Below are 14,445 nucleotides of genomic sequence, written 5' to 3'. Positions count from 1 at the left end.
GAATGTCTACACCTTATATTTACAGCTGATTAAATTCAGGTTTAAGAAACCCATCTGGAAAGAGGCAGTCAGTTTTCAGTTTTCAAATCAGGATTCAGATCCTTTCCGTTGATATAGTGGGATTTAAAGGGCCACCGACAACCACAAGTCTTTGAGGGCGTGCAAGCTATCGGCGCCATTTTCTGTAATACAGAAACTAGTATTTCTTGAAAAGTCAAATTCCATCGCCTCACATCGTCGTGTTTGGATGCCCAGTAGCTTCAAACTTTGTTAATATTTTCCTTAGTGTTTAAATATTGTATTTTTGGCGTTATTTGGGTGTTGTGTTCGTGTTAAAAGCGAAATGAAAATTGTGAAGAAAGGTCGTCCGCCGAGGAAGGAAAAGCGCCATGTTATTTGGCTCACTACTTCAACCTTAAGATTATGGAACGAAAGGAGGAAGGCGTTTGGATTAAAAAACAAATCGAACAGCGAATTCGCAGAAGTTCTTCTTCACGGGATGTTTCTGAAGCGAACCGGCCGATTCGATTGCCCGGATAATAACAACAACAAAGGCGCGCAAAGGACACTGGTTGTCGGTGGCCCTTTAAACCCGGGGTATCCAATAGGCTGGTTTCGAATTGTGTTAGAACAAAACAATAGTCATTAAAGTCGAATAATTTGTTGTTTTTTTTAAGAACGAAGGGGCCACACCGCCTCATTCAATATCTGGTTAAAATCTGTAATGGAGATCGAAAACTGACTCATCTTCTCTTATCTTTTCAGGAACTAATAGCAAGCTCAAACTTACTGGAAGGTAATGTCTGTGTCATTGTGGCAAGTGTCGCTAGGACTACTGGCCAGGAAGCAATTTTCTTAGTCATCCAGTTACGGTCAATGCTGGCCATATCTCCCTTAGTTTTGAAAAAAAAATCCTTAAACTGTAATTTCTTCTGACCTTATGTCGTTCATTTGTTGAGGATTCCAATTAGAGCGTAAGGCTGTCGCAAGATTTCATTTTTGAACGAATTGCCCATTTTGTCAATGTATTGTGTGTAAATCTGACAATGTAGTATTGCGCCCGGAATAGGTAAAAATTTTGTTTTAGACTTTCCTTCCTTCCCTTTTTTCTCTACAAGTTTATTTTGGGTTTTGTATCTGGTCGGGTACTGCGTCCTTCTGCGATCTGATAACATTTTGATTTGTGGCTTCTTGTCAGGCCAAACTACAACATCGGAGTGTTAGGAACAAGCATGCTGTATAATGTTGGAAATTCCATTTTGGCTTTCACTCCTCAGGTGAGTTCAGGGAAATGCCTTAGTCAGTTGGTGCGATGGAATTCTCGAAATCTTTAAATCCTCTTTAAGGCTTAACGAATGTAGGGGGGTTTTGACGCCCTTCCTTCTCTGTGTCTCTTTTTAAACCTTCTTATGCGAAAAAAGGCCAGTTTCAGATCTCAATAAGATTACATATCATTGTAGTAAAAGAGGGGAGTTTCAAGCATGTTTAATAAATTACGTATTTTTCAACTATGTCTTGAGCTAACTCGGAATATTTTAAAGCTTGTGCATTTATGTGTATTTTTCCTTTCGTCGGAAAGTGAAAGGTTCGTTTCGTTTTGGGAGTATTTTGACTTTTTTCCATCATTTATAAAATTCATAGCTTCAAGATATGATGATAACCCGACGTAGTAATAATAATTATAATAATCGACAACATCATCAACATCATAATAATCTTAATAATCATAATAAGCTATATTTCTGTAGCGCAGATTAACATACACTGTTCAAATGTACTAACTAATTATACATGAAATAAGATTGAGTGTAAAAATTATAAATAAAAGTTAATGTTCTCACAAATACGCCTTCTAAAATGAATGGTTATTGACGCGAGTGAACACTGGTCTAATTTAATTTGAAATGTCTTCATTCCAAATCAAAACACATAGCTATATAGTCATTGTTGCCAAGTGTCCTTCTTTTCACACAGGCAATTATCGCTGGTGTCTTTGTTCTTTAATTAAACGCTTTTGTAAAAAAAAAAAAACAAAAACAAAAACAAAAAAACAAGTAAACGGATTAATTTGATTGAGTCAGACGGCAAACGACAGGCTAACACCGGTTGTAAAAGCACAGTCATTTTCTTATTCACCAGACAAGAATTGAGTTTAAATCGATTCTTGGAAAAAGAACGCAAACGTGATCCTAGTGTTTGCCCGTAAACACAATAGCTGTGGTTACACTAGCTGTTTTACCCATACGTAAATAGCATTTTCTCACGGGTAAGGAGGTTTTTGTGTGTATAAACCGCTTTCCCTAGACCGAAACTGCTCTAGGGTTATTTCCATTGATGCATAAAAAGAACAAAAGAACTTCCCGTGACAGTTCCTGAACTGAAAAGTACGGTTTATCTGCTCCCTGAGGTGGCTTGGCCAATTATAAAGCAGAACTAATTTGCAAGGTCAGTGAACTCATATCTAATTATATTTTACCCTGAGAGGAGCGAGCCATTTACTATTTAACCGCTTTCCAAGGGTAACGTGAAACTAGAGCTGAACCAAACCCAGGCCATGCATTTACCCTCAGGTAGACCCCAAACCCGAGGTGTGTGAGACCACAGCTAATGCTATTGTTTTTTTTTTATATCATCGTTTGCCTCTTTGATCGAAACTGATCATGCCCATTCGGTAGCATTGCCGTTTTATCATGCATTTTAGGCCCTTCAAGAGTACCACTCTCAAATTCTCGAATTGACTAAGAAGCCTTTTGAAGTAGCCATACTGGATGAAAGAGCATGCTTATTCAGGAATATGCCATCATCATTCTGATGTCTGTTTCAGATTCTTGATTATCATCAGTTTTACCTGGCACTTGACAACGAGTTTCTCGCCGACCGGATCAAGTCACTTGTGGGATTTCTTGGAGCTAACTGGCGTATTCTTGGAAGACCTGTTCTGACAATGGTCATTACTCATTCAATGCTTGGTAGGTCAACCTTTTGGGATTAGATGCAGTTCTGAAGATAGCGATTAGTTTTCTTTCATTATCCCGGTCGTTTCTTTCGCATAGGGTGAATGGTGTACGAGGGTTGTTGGACTCTAACCTCAGCCGGGACTATTTTGTGTTGAAAGGACACAGCTTTAACTGAATCTTAAAATGAAACATGAGATGCTCGTGGATCTGAGGCTATTTTAATCCGGTCAGCAGTGGGTACGACATGACTGACCCCTGTTCGCCTAAGGTTTCAGTTCTAAGTTCCTTCACAGTTGCCGTCTTAAATTGTTCAATTTACCGGCATCGGTATAGAAGCATTTTGTGGAGAAATCTCGCCCGTCCGGATTCTGTCAATGATTTCTTCGACCTCAGGGTTCCTTTAGCTAGCCTCTAGGCTCCAAATGATTAATTACTACTCCTTGTTATCCTATTGTACATTTGTAATGTATATAACATTTTTCTTGTAATAATTCTAAGTGAGAGTCAATATTATATGTTGTTATTGTTATTGGACCTTGTTGTTGTCCCGATGGACTACTGTCCATCATTCGAGACCTCTATGAATCACCGGCATTCGTTAAACGAAGTACGGTGACTACCAAAACCGTGAACAAAAACTGGAATTGACGGACAGTACACATACAATTTACATCCAAAATATTTACAGCTGGGGAACGCCCCATTTCCTGCGGTTGATTATGGACATTTTAGGCGTCTTGTAGCTGCAATAGGACAAGCATTGTTCTCGTAACACCAATCTTTGTAATTTTATTTTCCCAGAGGACTCTTTGTCTTCATCCATTGCCAAAATGATTCAGATGCTACGAAGTGGGTTCATATCTGGTGTAAGGTGAGAACTATGAACTCATTGAAGGCATTAGTGCAATCATTTCGAATCTTCTCTCCCATACATTCACCTCACACTAACCAAACCTAATACATCTTGATAGCTGTAAGCATAGTGTTGAGCATGAACTGAAAATTCTCTTTTTTTTTTTCCTTAATTATTATAGAGTTCGACTGGGCTACCTTTCCGACTTCCTAAGTACTTCTTGTTTCACGAGTCTTCACTTTCTTCCCGATAGTGATGAAGGTGAGCTTACAGAAAGAAAGGTGGGCTAGAGTGAAGAAAAATCGTGAAGAACTCTTACTCCTATGCGATGCTGTCGAGCGCTTGAACTTTCTTGGGCCTTTATTTTTGTGTGCAAAATAACAGCCTGAAAAAGGGTTAGAAATTCAACTGAAGGGAAGCAGTCCTTTGTCAATTTACAATGACTCTATTTGGATGATCGTCGGTAAACTGTATTTCTTATGTGCAGTCCGGTTATGAACTGGGTATTTTTCAATCAATTATTGTGAGTTAAACACCAAAGAAATTGCAAAGGCCAATCATACCTGGAGATAGTCAATACCATTAACAACTCGATGCAAGTACAGGCAGCCCGTGTTAAGAGCTGGAAAATACCTGCCAGCAACTGGTCTTAGCTTGTGAATTTTTGGCCAATCATTTTCAACGTATTAAAGCGAGATACAGATTTTTAGCCAATCACTCTAAACGTAATAAAACGAAACTTAAAACCAGTGCCGCCCATTTTTTGGCAATTTATTAATAATAATAATAATAATAATAATAATAATACTATTTGATGATGATGATGATGATGATGATGATGATGATGATGATCTACACGGGAAAAAGCCTTTTGGAGCTGCAAGCTCAACGCCGGCGCAAATGGCGTCGAATCTGAGAATCGGAGTAGACTTTCATATACCGCACTAAAATGTCGGAGGACAAAAGAACCATTGTTATTTCCGATTAGGCCTTGCTCATTAGGTATTGTTATGTCGCATTGTTCTTTTTTTTTTATGGACATTAATTATTTCCAGTAGTGTAGCAGCTCTCGAAACCTGCTATTGTTTGGTACGTGTATTGTGAGCAAGCTTCTATTGTTTTTAAGTCTAAGTCATTGTTTCGATTGTTTAGTATTTTGTGTTTGGCTAGAGTAGCGAGCCAATCACATTATACGTTACGAGAGCTGCTACATCACCCATTATTTCGGATCCGGTATGTGAAAGACCAGCCGGGAATCGACCTCCGGCCACATTGTGGAAGGCGGATACTCTCACCAATGCTCCAACTCCCCAAGTTTTATTTCTGATCAGAAAACCCTATCATTTTACTTCAAACCTAAACAATAACTAAAGAGGAAATATTTTTCGTCTTTCAGCGCTAATAAGGCACGGCAAATTTCAAGAGTCGAGTGAACTGCTAAAGCGGACGTGGTCCTCATCTAACAAAGTATGTATCCTTAGATACTTGCACATATAAGAGCAGTGATTCCGATTTTAGTCCAAACATTTTAAAGGTTACGCAGGCACAATGGCGTTCCCAGTGTCTCTCTTCTCTGCCTCCTTTGTCGTTGAGGAGAAGGACCCTGCTTCAGGCTTAACATGCCTTTATAGAGGTTTTGCACAGCAGCTATGTTGCATGGCAGGAAGAATTAAAAATTAATGTTTTGCATGAGAAAGAACATTTGTTCCGATAGGAAAAAGAATCTATTGTTCCTGCCATGCAAAATGGCTGCCGTACAAAACCTTATTTGCATGGCCTTAGTGTCGGCCTTGTGGTGATTCGCGACTTCTCACACAGTATTCCCTTGCTCTTGTAACTGAAGCAATATGGTTCTTCATGCAAGTGTTGTTTCTTGTTTCAGAATCGAACCGCTAGTACTTTGGGTGATCAACACAAACCTTTGAACAGAAGAACAAGCTACGAGGGAATTGTGCGCCGAAGTCGAAGGATATCAATATATACCGGAAAAAAGGTCACCGGATCACGTATGTTAACTCCAAACCACTTCTCAGGGATGACTAAGTTAGAATCGTGGAATTATTCCCGAGACAAAGTCAGCCGATGGGCAACGAGTGTCTTCTGCCAATCGATCTTTAAGGATATCAACTGAGTCGCGCGTAGGCCATTGCATTAGACTTCAAAAATTAAGGTTTAAATATTGTAATTACCTTGCTCTGGGTTGTTTTAGCAAGTTAGATTTTTATAGTTCTTTAAAGTGCACCTAACCCCGAGATATTCTTTTCGCTAAAATGAATCTTTGCACCTGTTCGAAACGCATTGCGGCCATCTTTTCATTATACGAACAAATCCTGTCATTTTTTAGGCTTCGAAAGTTGCGAAAAACCAAGCATCTTTTGTTCACGACCGAGTCAGAAGGGGAGTGGGTCTATTCCTGATTTGACGTCACAATCTACTTTGCATGCATTTTTACAAAGAGTTAATGCTATGTAAATCAGTTTGTGACGTCAAATCAGGAATAGACCCACTCCCCTTCTGACTCGGTCGTGAACAAAAGATGCCTGGATTTTCGCAACTTTCGAAGCCTATAAAATCGCAGGATTTGTTAGAAAAAGGAAAAAATGGCTGCAATGCGTTTCGAACAGGTGCAAAGATTCATTTTAGCGAAAAACATATTTTGGGGTTAGGTGCACTTTAAGTGACAACCAGAGCGCGTGCATCTTCTGACTCATTTGAGGAACGAAGGACTCCTTAGTCATAGTTGTATAATGTCTTTCAGTAAACATTCTGATAATGATGTCGAAGTTCAAATGAGGCGTTTAACTACTGTAAAAAAGCAAGAGTTAAAAATCCGATCTTTCTTCGATCAACGGCAATTTCATTCGTCAATGCCAACTTCATTCGCAACGAGATGCTTCCGTGAAGCATACACTGGGTTGCCTGTGGTACGTGTCACAGAAAATCAGAAGGCACTGAATTGTGTGGTATTGAACTACAGCATTCCGGTTTCTGAAGAATAACAAATAAAAGAGAAGCGAGAAACATTGGCTTCTGGGCTGACATGTTGATAATTTTCGAGTTCCCTCACAACTTCTTTTCACCACAAGTTTAAGCGTGCCTTCTGAGCATCTGACAGCTTTGTAATACCAAACTTCACTGAAGTTAGCCCTGTTCAGCGGGGTTAGTGTTTGGATGGGAGACCAAAACAATATACCCCTCACGAAACAGAAGCATCGGACCGAAAATACTATGAACGCTAACAAATGCGAACTCAGCAAGGTACATATTTTGTTAGCTTGCTTTATGCAAAACAAGAACATCATTCTAAAAGCTTATTCTACGCAAAAAGTAGGTTCTGGAGGTAATTTTGAGAGTGGAAATCAAGGTTACGCGGCAGACGGCAAATACAAACGCACGATTTAATTCAGTTAACACACCAGAAGACGCTAACCTCATTTTGACAAGAAAATGCTTTACTATTGCCATAAAAAAGTATCCAGTTAAGCTCGCATATCATAAAACGTGATGAATTCATAAAGGCCACCTTTTCCCGCGAACAATTTTTTGAAACAAACAACATATTTGCTATTAGAGGCAAAAACCCCTTCTATTTCATTACGTGCGTGAAGAGAAGAAACTCAATCGTGTCAAATATGCGCAATATTGCAACAAACTAAATTTCAGGATCAAACCGTTTCCATGAAGAACCCTTTCCTTGAATAATGAAGCACAAAATACACGACAAGCTTTCTTTCAAATAATTCTTGGCTGTTACATTTCCAATTATTATTTTTTACCTGAAGACTGTGCAGAGTTGATCACAGATCCACGTAAGGTGTTCGATTCGTTCAATCGTTCTCTGTCTTTGTTGAACCCATAAGTTACCAGAGAATTTTCCATTTGGTTTCAGCACAGGCGCCCCAAGCTGAAAATACGTGGTGTATGCGACAGTTTGTGTATATAGAGAATTGTATGGGAAAATCACCGATCGTAAAAAATTGTGTAAATAACTATCTCATTTGAAATAAAGTTTTCCTACCTCAAATGTGTGACCAACTTGTCTCTTTTGGCGAGTTTCGAGCCATTCTGACGCCGTTTAGTGAAGTCATCCGGAAGGCCGTTGCTGAAATAATGGGAAGGCCGGTGACTCCATCCATCGCTGGCCAGACCTCACTCCACAAATCGTTTTCTCCTCAACAGGAAAAGTCCCGAATCGCAATGAAAACAACAGTTCCATAAAGCCCAATAAATTTCACTCCAAATACATGTGTTTCGGCGGCCGAAAGACTCGTGGCGAACGAAAACTTTGCCTTAAAATTCACCTCTTCGGCTTTCCTGAGAGGCTTGTGACCGGGTAGTCAACAACGGAAACTCGCAAGATGGTTTCAGCCTCAACTCTGATTGGTCCATTTGAATTTGACCGCGCGCTGGCAACACGACCGTTGTTGACTGCCCAGTCACAAGTCAACAACGGTCGTGTTGCCAGCGCGCGGTCAAATTCAAATGGACCAATCAGAGTTGAGGCTGAAACCATCTTGCGAGTTTCCGTTGTTGACTACCCGGTCACAAGCCTCTCAGGAAAGCCGAAGAGGTGAATTTTAAGGCAAAGTTTTCGTTCGCCACGAGTCTTTCGGCCGCCGAAACACATGTATTTGGAGTGAAATTTATTGGGCTTTATGGAACTGTTGTTTTCATTGCGATTCGGGACTTTTCCTGTTGAGGAGAAAACGATTTGTGGAGTGAGGTCTGGCCAGCGATGGATGGAGTCACCGGCCTTCCCATTATTTCAGCAACGGCCTTCCGGATGACTTCACTAAACGGCGTCAGAATGGCTCGAAACTCGCCAAAAGAGACAAGTTGGTCACACATTTGAGGTAGGAAAACTTTATTTCAAATGAGATAGTTATTTACACAATTTTTTACGATCGGTGATTTTCCCACACAATTCTCTATATACACAAACTGTCGCATACACCACGTATTTTCAGCTTGGGGCGCCTGTGGTTTCAGTGTTCTACATAACCGTCACACTTGGTTAAATATTATTTTAGAAATACAGCTCACTTTGATTTCGGCTCGACGGGCGATAGATTGTTGTCGAAGTCCATTACTCGTCGCTTTTGAGATTCCAGGTGTTGGTTTTTCACCACCTGCCTGGTTTATCCAACTGACTTTGCATTATTGAGCGTCATAAGGGTATATTTTATTCAAAGATCCACTAAAACGCCATTCGCGTTACATGACTTGCGACGCTATTGCAGGCTAAGTTAATGATTCCCCTGTGTCCACCAGAGAAATCTACGCATTTCCACTACCCTCTCGATCCTAAGAAAATACGCGCAGAGGGCTCTATGCCCAAAGACACCACTTACCAGGGGAGTGACAGGCAAGACTTTTACCGTCACGGAAAATAAAAAAAAAAATAATAATCTACCCATTTTTTGACTGGGATTGCCATACGGCAACCCAGTAATGAGCGGAAACGTTTCGAGGACACTCGGATGCTCCATACAAACAACAACAACAACAACAACAATAAAGCAGCCTCCACCAAATAACATGCAACAACTGCGCACACAACAATACATTGGTAACTCTACACGTTTCATACACGATTGTATACAAGGACACTTCAATAACGAAAAGTGAACTGACTCAAGACTCCTCGATGAAGAAACACATTCTACATGCCAAAACAAAGACTATAAAGGCATTGAAACTAAGAGCATCGTACAAGAAAACGACCCCGGAAATTAACCCCTATTGGAACTGAAGCATTTTATATAAGAGTACAAACGTACCGTTTTGCTTTAATGATTTTTGTTTGATAACCGGAGGGACACTTTGTTCCGTGATACTCGCACTTTCCTTAGCTCGTTTCAACCACACTTGTCTTTACCTTATTCGTATTGTGTTTTATACATTTTACACTCCTTCACTTTGCGCACGTTTTACTTTATGTTAAGTTGCAGTATAAGTTCCACACGGAGTATTTCCTTATTCCTGGTGATATCGTTAATCGGCGAAAGCGCGGAGTTTTAACTCTTATCTTTTTACAGTAGTTAAAGGCCTCGTTTGAACTTTAACATTATTAAAAACTCTTTTAACGAGTTTCCTATCGCAGATCGATGAAGGTTCAGTAGCAGCGACCGAAAAGTTGTCGAGGTTCGACTCCTTGACAGCTGGAAAGAGACCTGGTGATTTTCACATAATAACAGAAAAATCAAATTTCAGTCGCTGACAACACCCGGGATAACATACATAGCTGACATTTACACGTGTCGCTCCTCTTCAGTATGCGAGTCACCACCTATTTGCATTTTGGACATTATAGTACAAAGAATGAACATATTCCGCGGAAAATCCGGCCTAGAAGCTTGGAAATTTGGTGGTATTCAGTTGCTCTATCAGTGGTCCATCAACACATTATAAGAGAGTGATAGAGCGGTTTTCAATTGAGTGTCAAAAGGAATTAGCGAATTACTTTGGTTTTTCATTTGCTTCACTCAGTGATTGTTCAAAGTTCTCTGACCACTGTTTCAATCAATCAGAAGTTTCGCGTTTTCGCGCGCTTTGTGTCGGCTAGGTGTAATTTCTTCGAGTTTTGATTGGTTTACTGGATTTTCCCCGTCCTTTTTGATTGGCCAAAGTAATTACTTTGGTTTTGGTTTTACGACACTCATTTGAAAACCGCTATAATTCTTATTATTAAAATTAGATCATTGGAATGCAATTCTAGTGTTTTGGTTGTCTTAGCCATCATGGTATATGAGCTATTATGACATGGCTCTACAAATATTAGCAACTGTCAGCATCGTTTGTTTTGTTTTGTTTTATTTTGTTTTTACAAAATAAAAGATGGAAGATTCATCCATAATATGTGGGTGTTTTTAACCCATTGACTCCCCGGGTTTCCCCGTTGTCCCAAGTCTAGCCGGTTTAGGCCGTTTTAGGCGTCAAATGGTTTAACTTTATGGGACATAATTTCTCAGTGAGTGATTAACCCATGGTATTGTGATTAGGGTTGGGATTGTTCCACTCGTGTTTATTGGATATGAGATGATTGCAGCCTATCATCTCCTATCAGAAACCCATAAGGGCTGAAACGTGTAACGCGCGTTCACAGCTTCCGAATATTCCGTGCGAACTGATTGGTTGAATGTTTCAGTGCTAAGTACCATATTTGGAAACCCCTCGCTCTTGTTGGTCCAAATATGGTACTTAATAAATGGGATATTCAGAAGCTTGCTTCCCAGCACTCGAGGGCCGTTACACGTTTCAACCCTTATGGGTTTCTGCTCATATCCAACGCGCGCTCGTGGAGTGATTCTTAATTAACGTTATGCGTTAAAAACTCGTAAAACCTGGGTGTATAAACATGAGAGTTTAGCTAAACACGAAGACGCACTATAAAGGTATGGTGCGTTTTTAGTGTCAAAATTCAAACATGTTATTCAAACATTCAGTTCGGCAATTCTAACCTTCAGTTTGGAAATTCAAACCCTCAATTTGGCAATTCCAAGCTTCAATTCTTCAATTCAAACCTTCAAAATTCAAACATGCCTGCCATTCAAACTTGTAATTCGACAAGTCAAGTATTTGAAATAAATTGAAGGTTTAAGTTGGTAAATTGATTGTTTGAATTGCTGAATAATTGTTTGAATTTTTGCACTAAAAACGCGCCCTATAAAAGGCGCGACACTCTAGGCGCATGCGAATGATTTGTCAATCGACCGTTTATGTATACAGGGCTCTGATAATTTGTTCAAAAAAAAAAAAAACCAACGACAAGGTATCCGTGATAAGATCTCCGTCACTTTCTCACACCAGTACTATTTTTTTAAGCTTCCGTCTCTATGTTGTTTGTTTATTGATTGCAATTTTGGATAATCAATTGTGCTTGAGTGATTTCGAACAAAAACAGAGCGTGAAGCGACCCCTTTTATCGTGCATCCTTGAGTGGAACCAATATATCTTCTTCTTCTTTTTTTTCTATTCACACATTCACCAAATTGTTCGCAAAATTACGACTGTCAAAGCTGACGATTTGCGCGAACTCAGCTCATCAAAACCTTTTTTTACGGAGCCATGAATAAACCGGTGAAAAAGGTTTAATCTTGTTATAACCCAGTTAACAGTGAAACTAATGCTGCTTTGTTTTGGCGATCTCCATCTAGTTCCCAGGTCCGAAGAAAGAGCAGTCGAAGGCAGTTTTACCAATGGCTGGACACCAGCAAGGTCACGTGCTATGCCAACTGGTATGGAGACCAAAGAATACCTCACTCAATTGGAAGAAGCTACAACAATCGATGCTCAGGCTGATATTCTTCACTTCCTTTACAGTTCAAAGTGAGTGAATCCTTTTGAGATGATAATAGTACCTGCATTCCTTTTTTTCTTAATGTTGGCTTTTTAGCGGGTCTCAAAAGAGCGTCGAAAGTGAAATCCGTATCTGTCCAGGTTTTGAAGTGAGCCCCTCTTCATTACCCAGTGTCAAAACTACCATGAATGAAGGGGGTAGTTTCTAAAGAAACTGTGGTGCTGCGTCGGTGGGGAAGTAGTACACAAAAATTTGGTTTTATCAACGGAGTTGATAATGTAAATTGGCCACCGTACAGAGATTCTAAAAGCTTACGTTTCGAGCGTTAGCCCTTCGTCAGAGCGAATGACGAAGGGCTAACGCTCGAAACGTCAGCATTTAGGATCTCTGTACGGTGGCCAATTTACATTATCAACCCTGTTGATAAAACCAAATTTTTGTATATCAAAAATACCATGATACTCTTTGGCAGCGGTTACACGAACGTAAAACAAATACCAAAGTAATTACTTCGACCAATCAAAGCAGATGCAAACAGCGCAATGAACCAATCCAAATTCGTAGCAATTCCGTGTAACTTGCTCATAGCGCGGGAAAAATCACGCCTGCAAGTCGCGCGCGAGATTTTTAAACCAATCACTAAGCCTAGCAATTTCAATCGTGTAATTACTTTCGACAGTCATTTGAAAACTGCTCTAATGCCAAGATTTAATACCAAATCTTTCGTTGTTTCTGCCTGCCTCTTTTCAGGGGTCCTGAATTTGACACGGAGCTATTTGGTAAAAGTGGAGTCACAGTTGAGTTGCTTCTGGTAGAGCTCTATGAAAAGGTATGGTACAGCTACATGTGGAAGACATGGAGGCTAACTTATTTCACCAGGAACTCATACACTTCATTCCAAAATGGCCGTCATTTATGTATTCTTTTGTTTGTTTGCAAATTATTCCTTGTTGCCTCGTTCTTAAGCTGAAAATTCAAAAGATTATTCAACCTTGAAAGAAGCAACACGGGCTAATTTGCAAAAAAAAAAACTAAATAATACTAAAATCGTGGACTGGCCATTTTGGAATAATATGCATGACTACAATTGTTGGCGCGAACAAAAGCACTATATCTCGGTCACTGCGTCTTCACAGACCGATTTATTTTTAGATTGAATTTCCCTGAGCGGGTGTAGCATAGCAGGTATCGCTCGCGGACTGCATTCCAGCGTTCCGGGTTCGTGTACCGGCTCATGCGCTCCAAAGTTCATTCAGCTTTTCATTCATTCGTGGTGGGTAAAATGAGTAGCAGTATTACTAAGTTGTGCATGCAACGGGATTGGAGTGGCGCCCACCCCTCCCTCGCGTACGTTACAGTAGAAGCAAATGTAAATGGAGCCTGCGGGTTGCCTTCGGGTTGATTCGACTTTGGTCGGCCTCTTGTCTGGTGTTCTCTTGTCTTGTCTTGTCTTGAATTTCCCGCGAATGAGACTCCCGCAGGAGCCCGATGACCTAGCACAAGGAACCAACTTGACGTCATAGCGTCACCGAACCGGAACTGCCTCTGTTTTTTTTTTTTTGCGGAAGAGATAGTCTTCAATTAGATCGGGCTGTAAAAATGCCGTGATTTAATATTGGAGTTGTTCGCCCCTAGTCACGGGCTCCTGATCTGACACAATAATTTCCTGGTGATAAGAATTAAATAAGAATTAATGTTGCACGACATATTGTTAAATTTGCAGGCCTGTGAAATTAAACTGTGGTCATTGGTGAGACATACAGCAGGTCTTCTCAGGAAGAGAGTGGAAGATCTGGCAGAGGTATGGTGTGGAAGAGGTTGAATTAGTTTTCTTTTTGTTTGTTTGGTGCTAGGATATATGTCACGTGGGACCTATCACAGCAGATCTTTGTCAGCAGCAAACTCAATCAAGAAATAGCATTAAGTTCGGAAACTGAAACCGAGTAACGTTTGTGTTCACATAAATCCCGTTTTACCATCCCTGCTACCCTACTCTTTTGTGTTTGTTGACAATTGCGCAAAAATGGCCTTTTCCTCAAACTGTTTATGCTCCTAAAGCACAAATGAGTCGTTTGGCCAAGAACGAAGGTATGTATTTTACATGGTAAAAAGAATGGCTACTTTCAAACCTGTGAATGTGCCATGCGCAATGAAGAGTTATAGTGGTTACTAAAAAATAAATAAAATAAATATCGCTAGTGCTAATCACCCTTACTTGCAGTCGAGGACTGAACTGCGAAGGGCGCGGCTCACGACATCGGGCTGAAAGCATACAAAGGCGGCTCTGGCTGCCGCTATACAGTCCATGTTTGATGTCGGAGCACAGCACCACAGCT

At 40.3% G+C, this 14,445-nt stretch overlaps 1 protein-coding gene across 1 annotated transcript in view; it reads left to right on the top strand.

The window, feature by feature from the left end:
- Positions 1 to 14,445, top strand: part of LOC138016809 (phosphorylase b kinase regulatory subunit alpha, liver isoform-like) — an 84,544-nt gene that overhangs the window by 32,523 nt on the left and 37,576 nt on the right. Inside the window, exons 17-26 of the mRNA XM_068863998.1 lie at positions 766 to 796; positions 1,199 to 1,277; positions 2,825 to 2,969; positions 3,759 to 3,828; positions 3,992 to 4,071; positions 5,207 to 5,277; positions 5,693 to 5,816; positions 11,967 to 12,138; positions 12,860 to 12,938; positions 13,833 to 13,910. Coding sequence (XP_068720099.1) covers positions 766 to 796; positions 1,199 to 1,277; positions 2,825 to 2,969; positions 3,759 to 3,828; positions 3,992 to 4,071; positions 5,207 to 5,277; positions 5,693 to 5,816; positions 11,967 to 12,138; positions 12,860 to 12,938; positions 13,833 to 13,910 — 929 coding nt within the window. The remainder of the gene's footprint in view (positions 1 to 765; positions 797 to 1,198; positions 1,278 to 2,824; positions 2,970 to 3,758; positions 3,829 to 3,991; positions 4,072 to 5,206; positions 5,278 to 5,692; positions 5,817 to 11,966; positions 12,139 to 12,859; positions 12,939 to 13,832; positions 13,911 to 14,445) is intronic.

This window comes from Montipora capricornis, chromosome 9 (genome assembly GCF_036669925.1).
Source record: "Montipora capricornis isolate CH-2021 chromosome 9, ASM3666992v2, whole genome shotgun sequence".
Lineage (NCBI taxonomy): Eukaryota > Metazoa > Cnidaria > Anthozoa > Scleractinia > Acroporidae > Montipora > Montipora capricornis.
The sequence above is the reverse complement of the archived record's forward strand: the minus strand, read 5'-3'. Positions and strand labels throughout refer to the sequence as shown.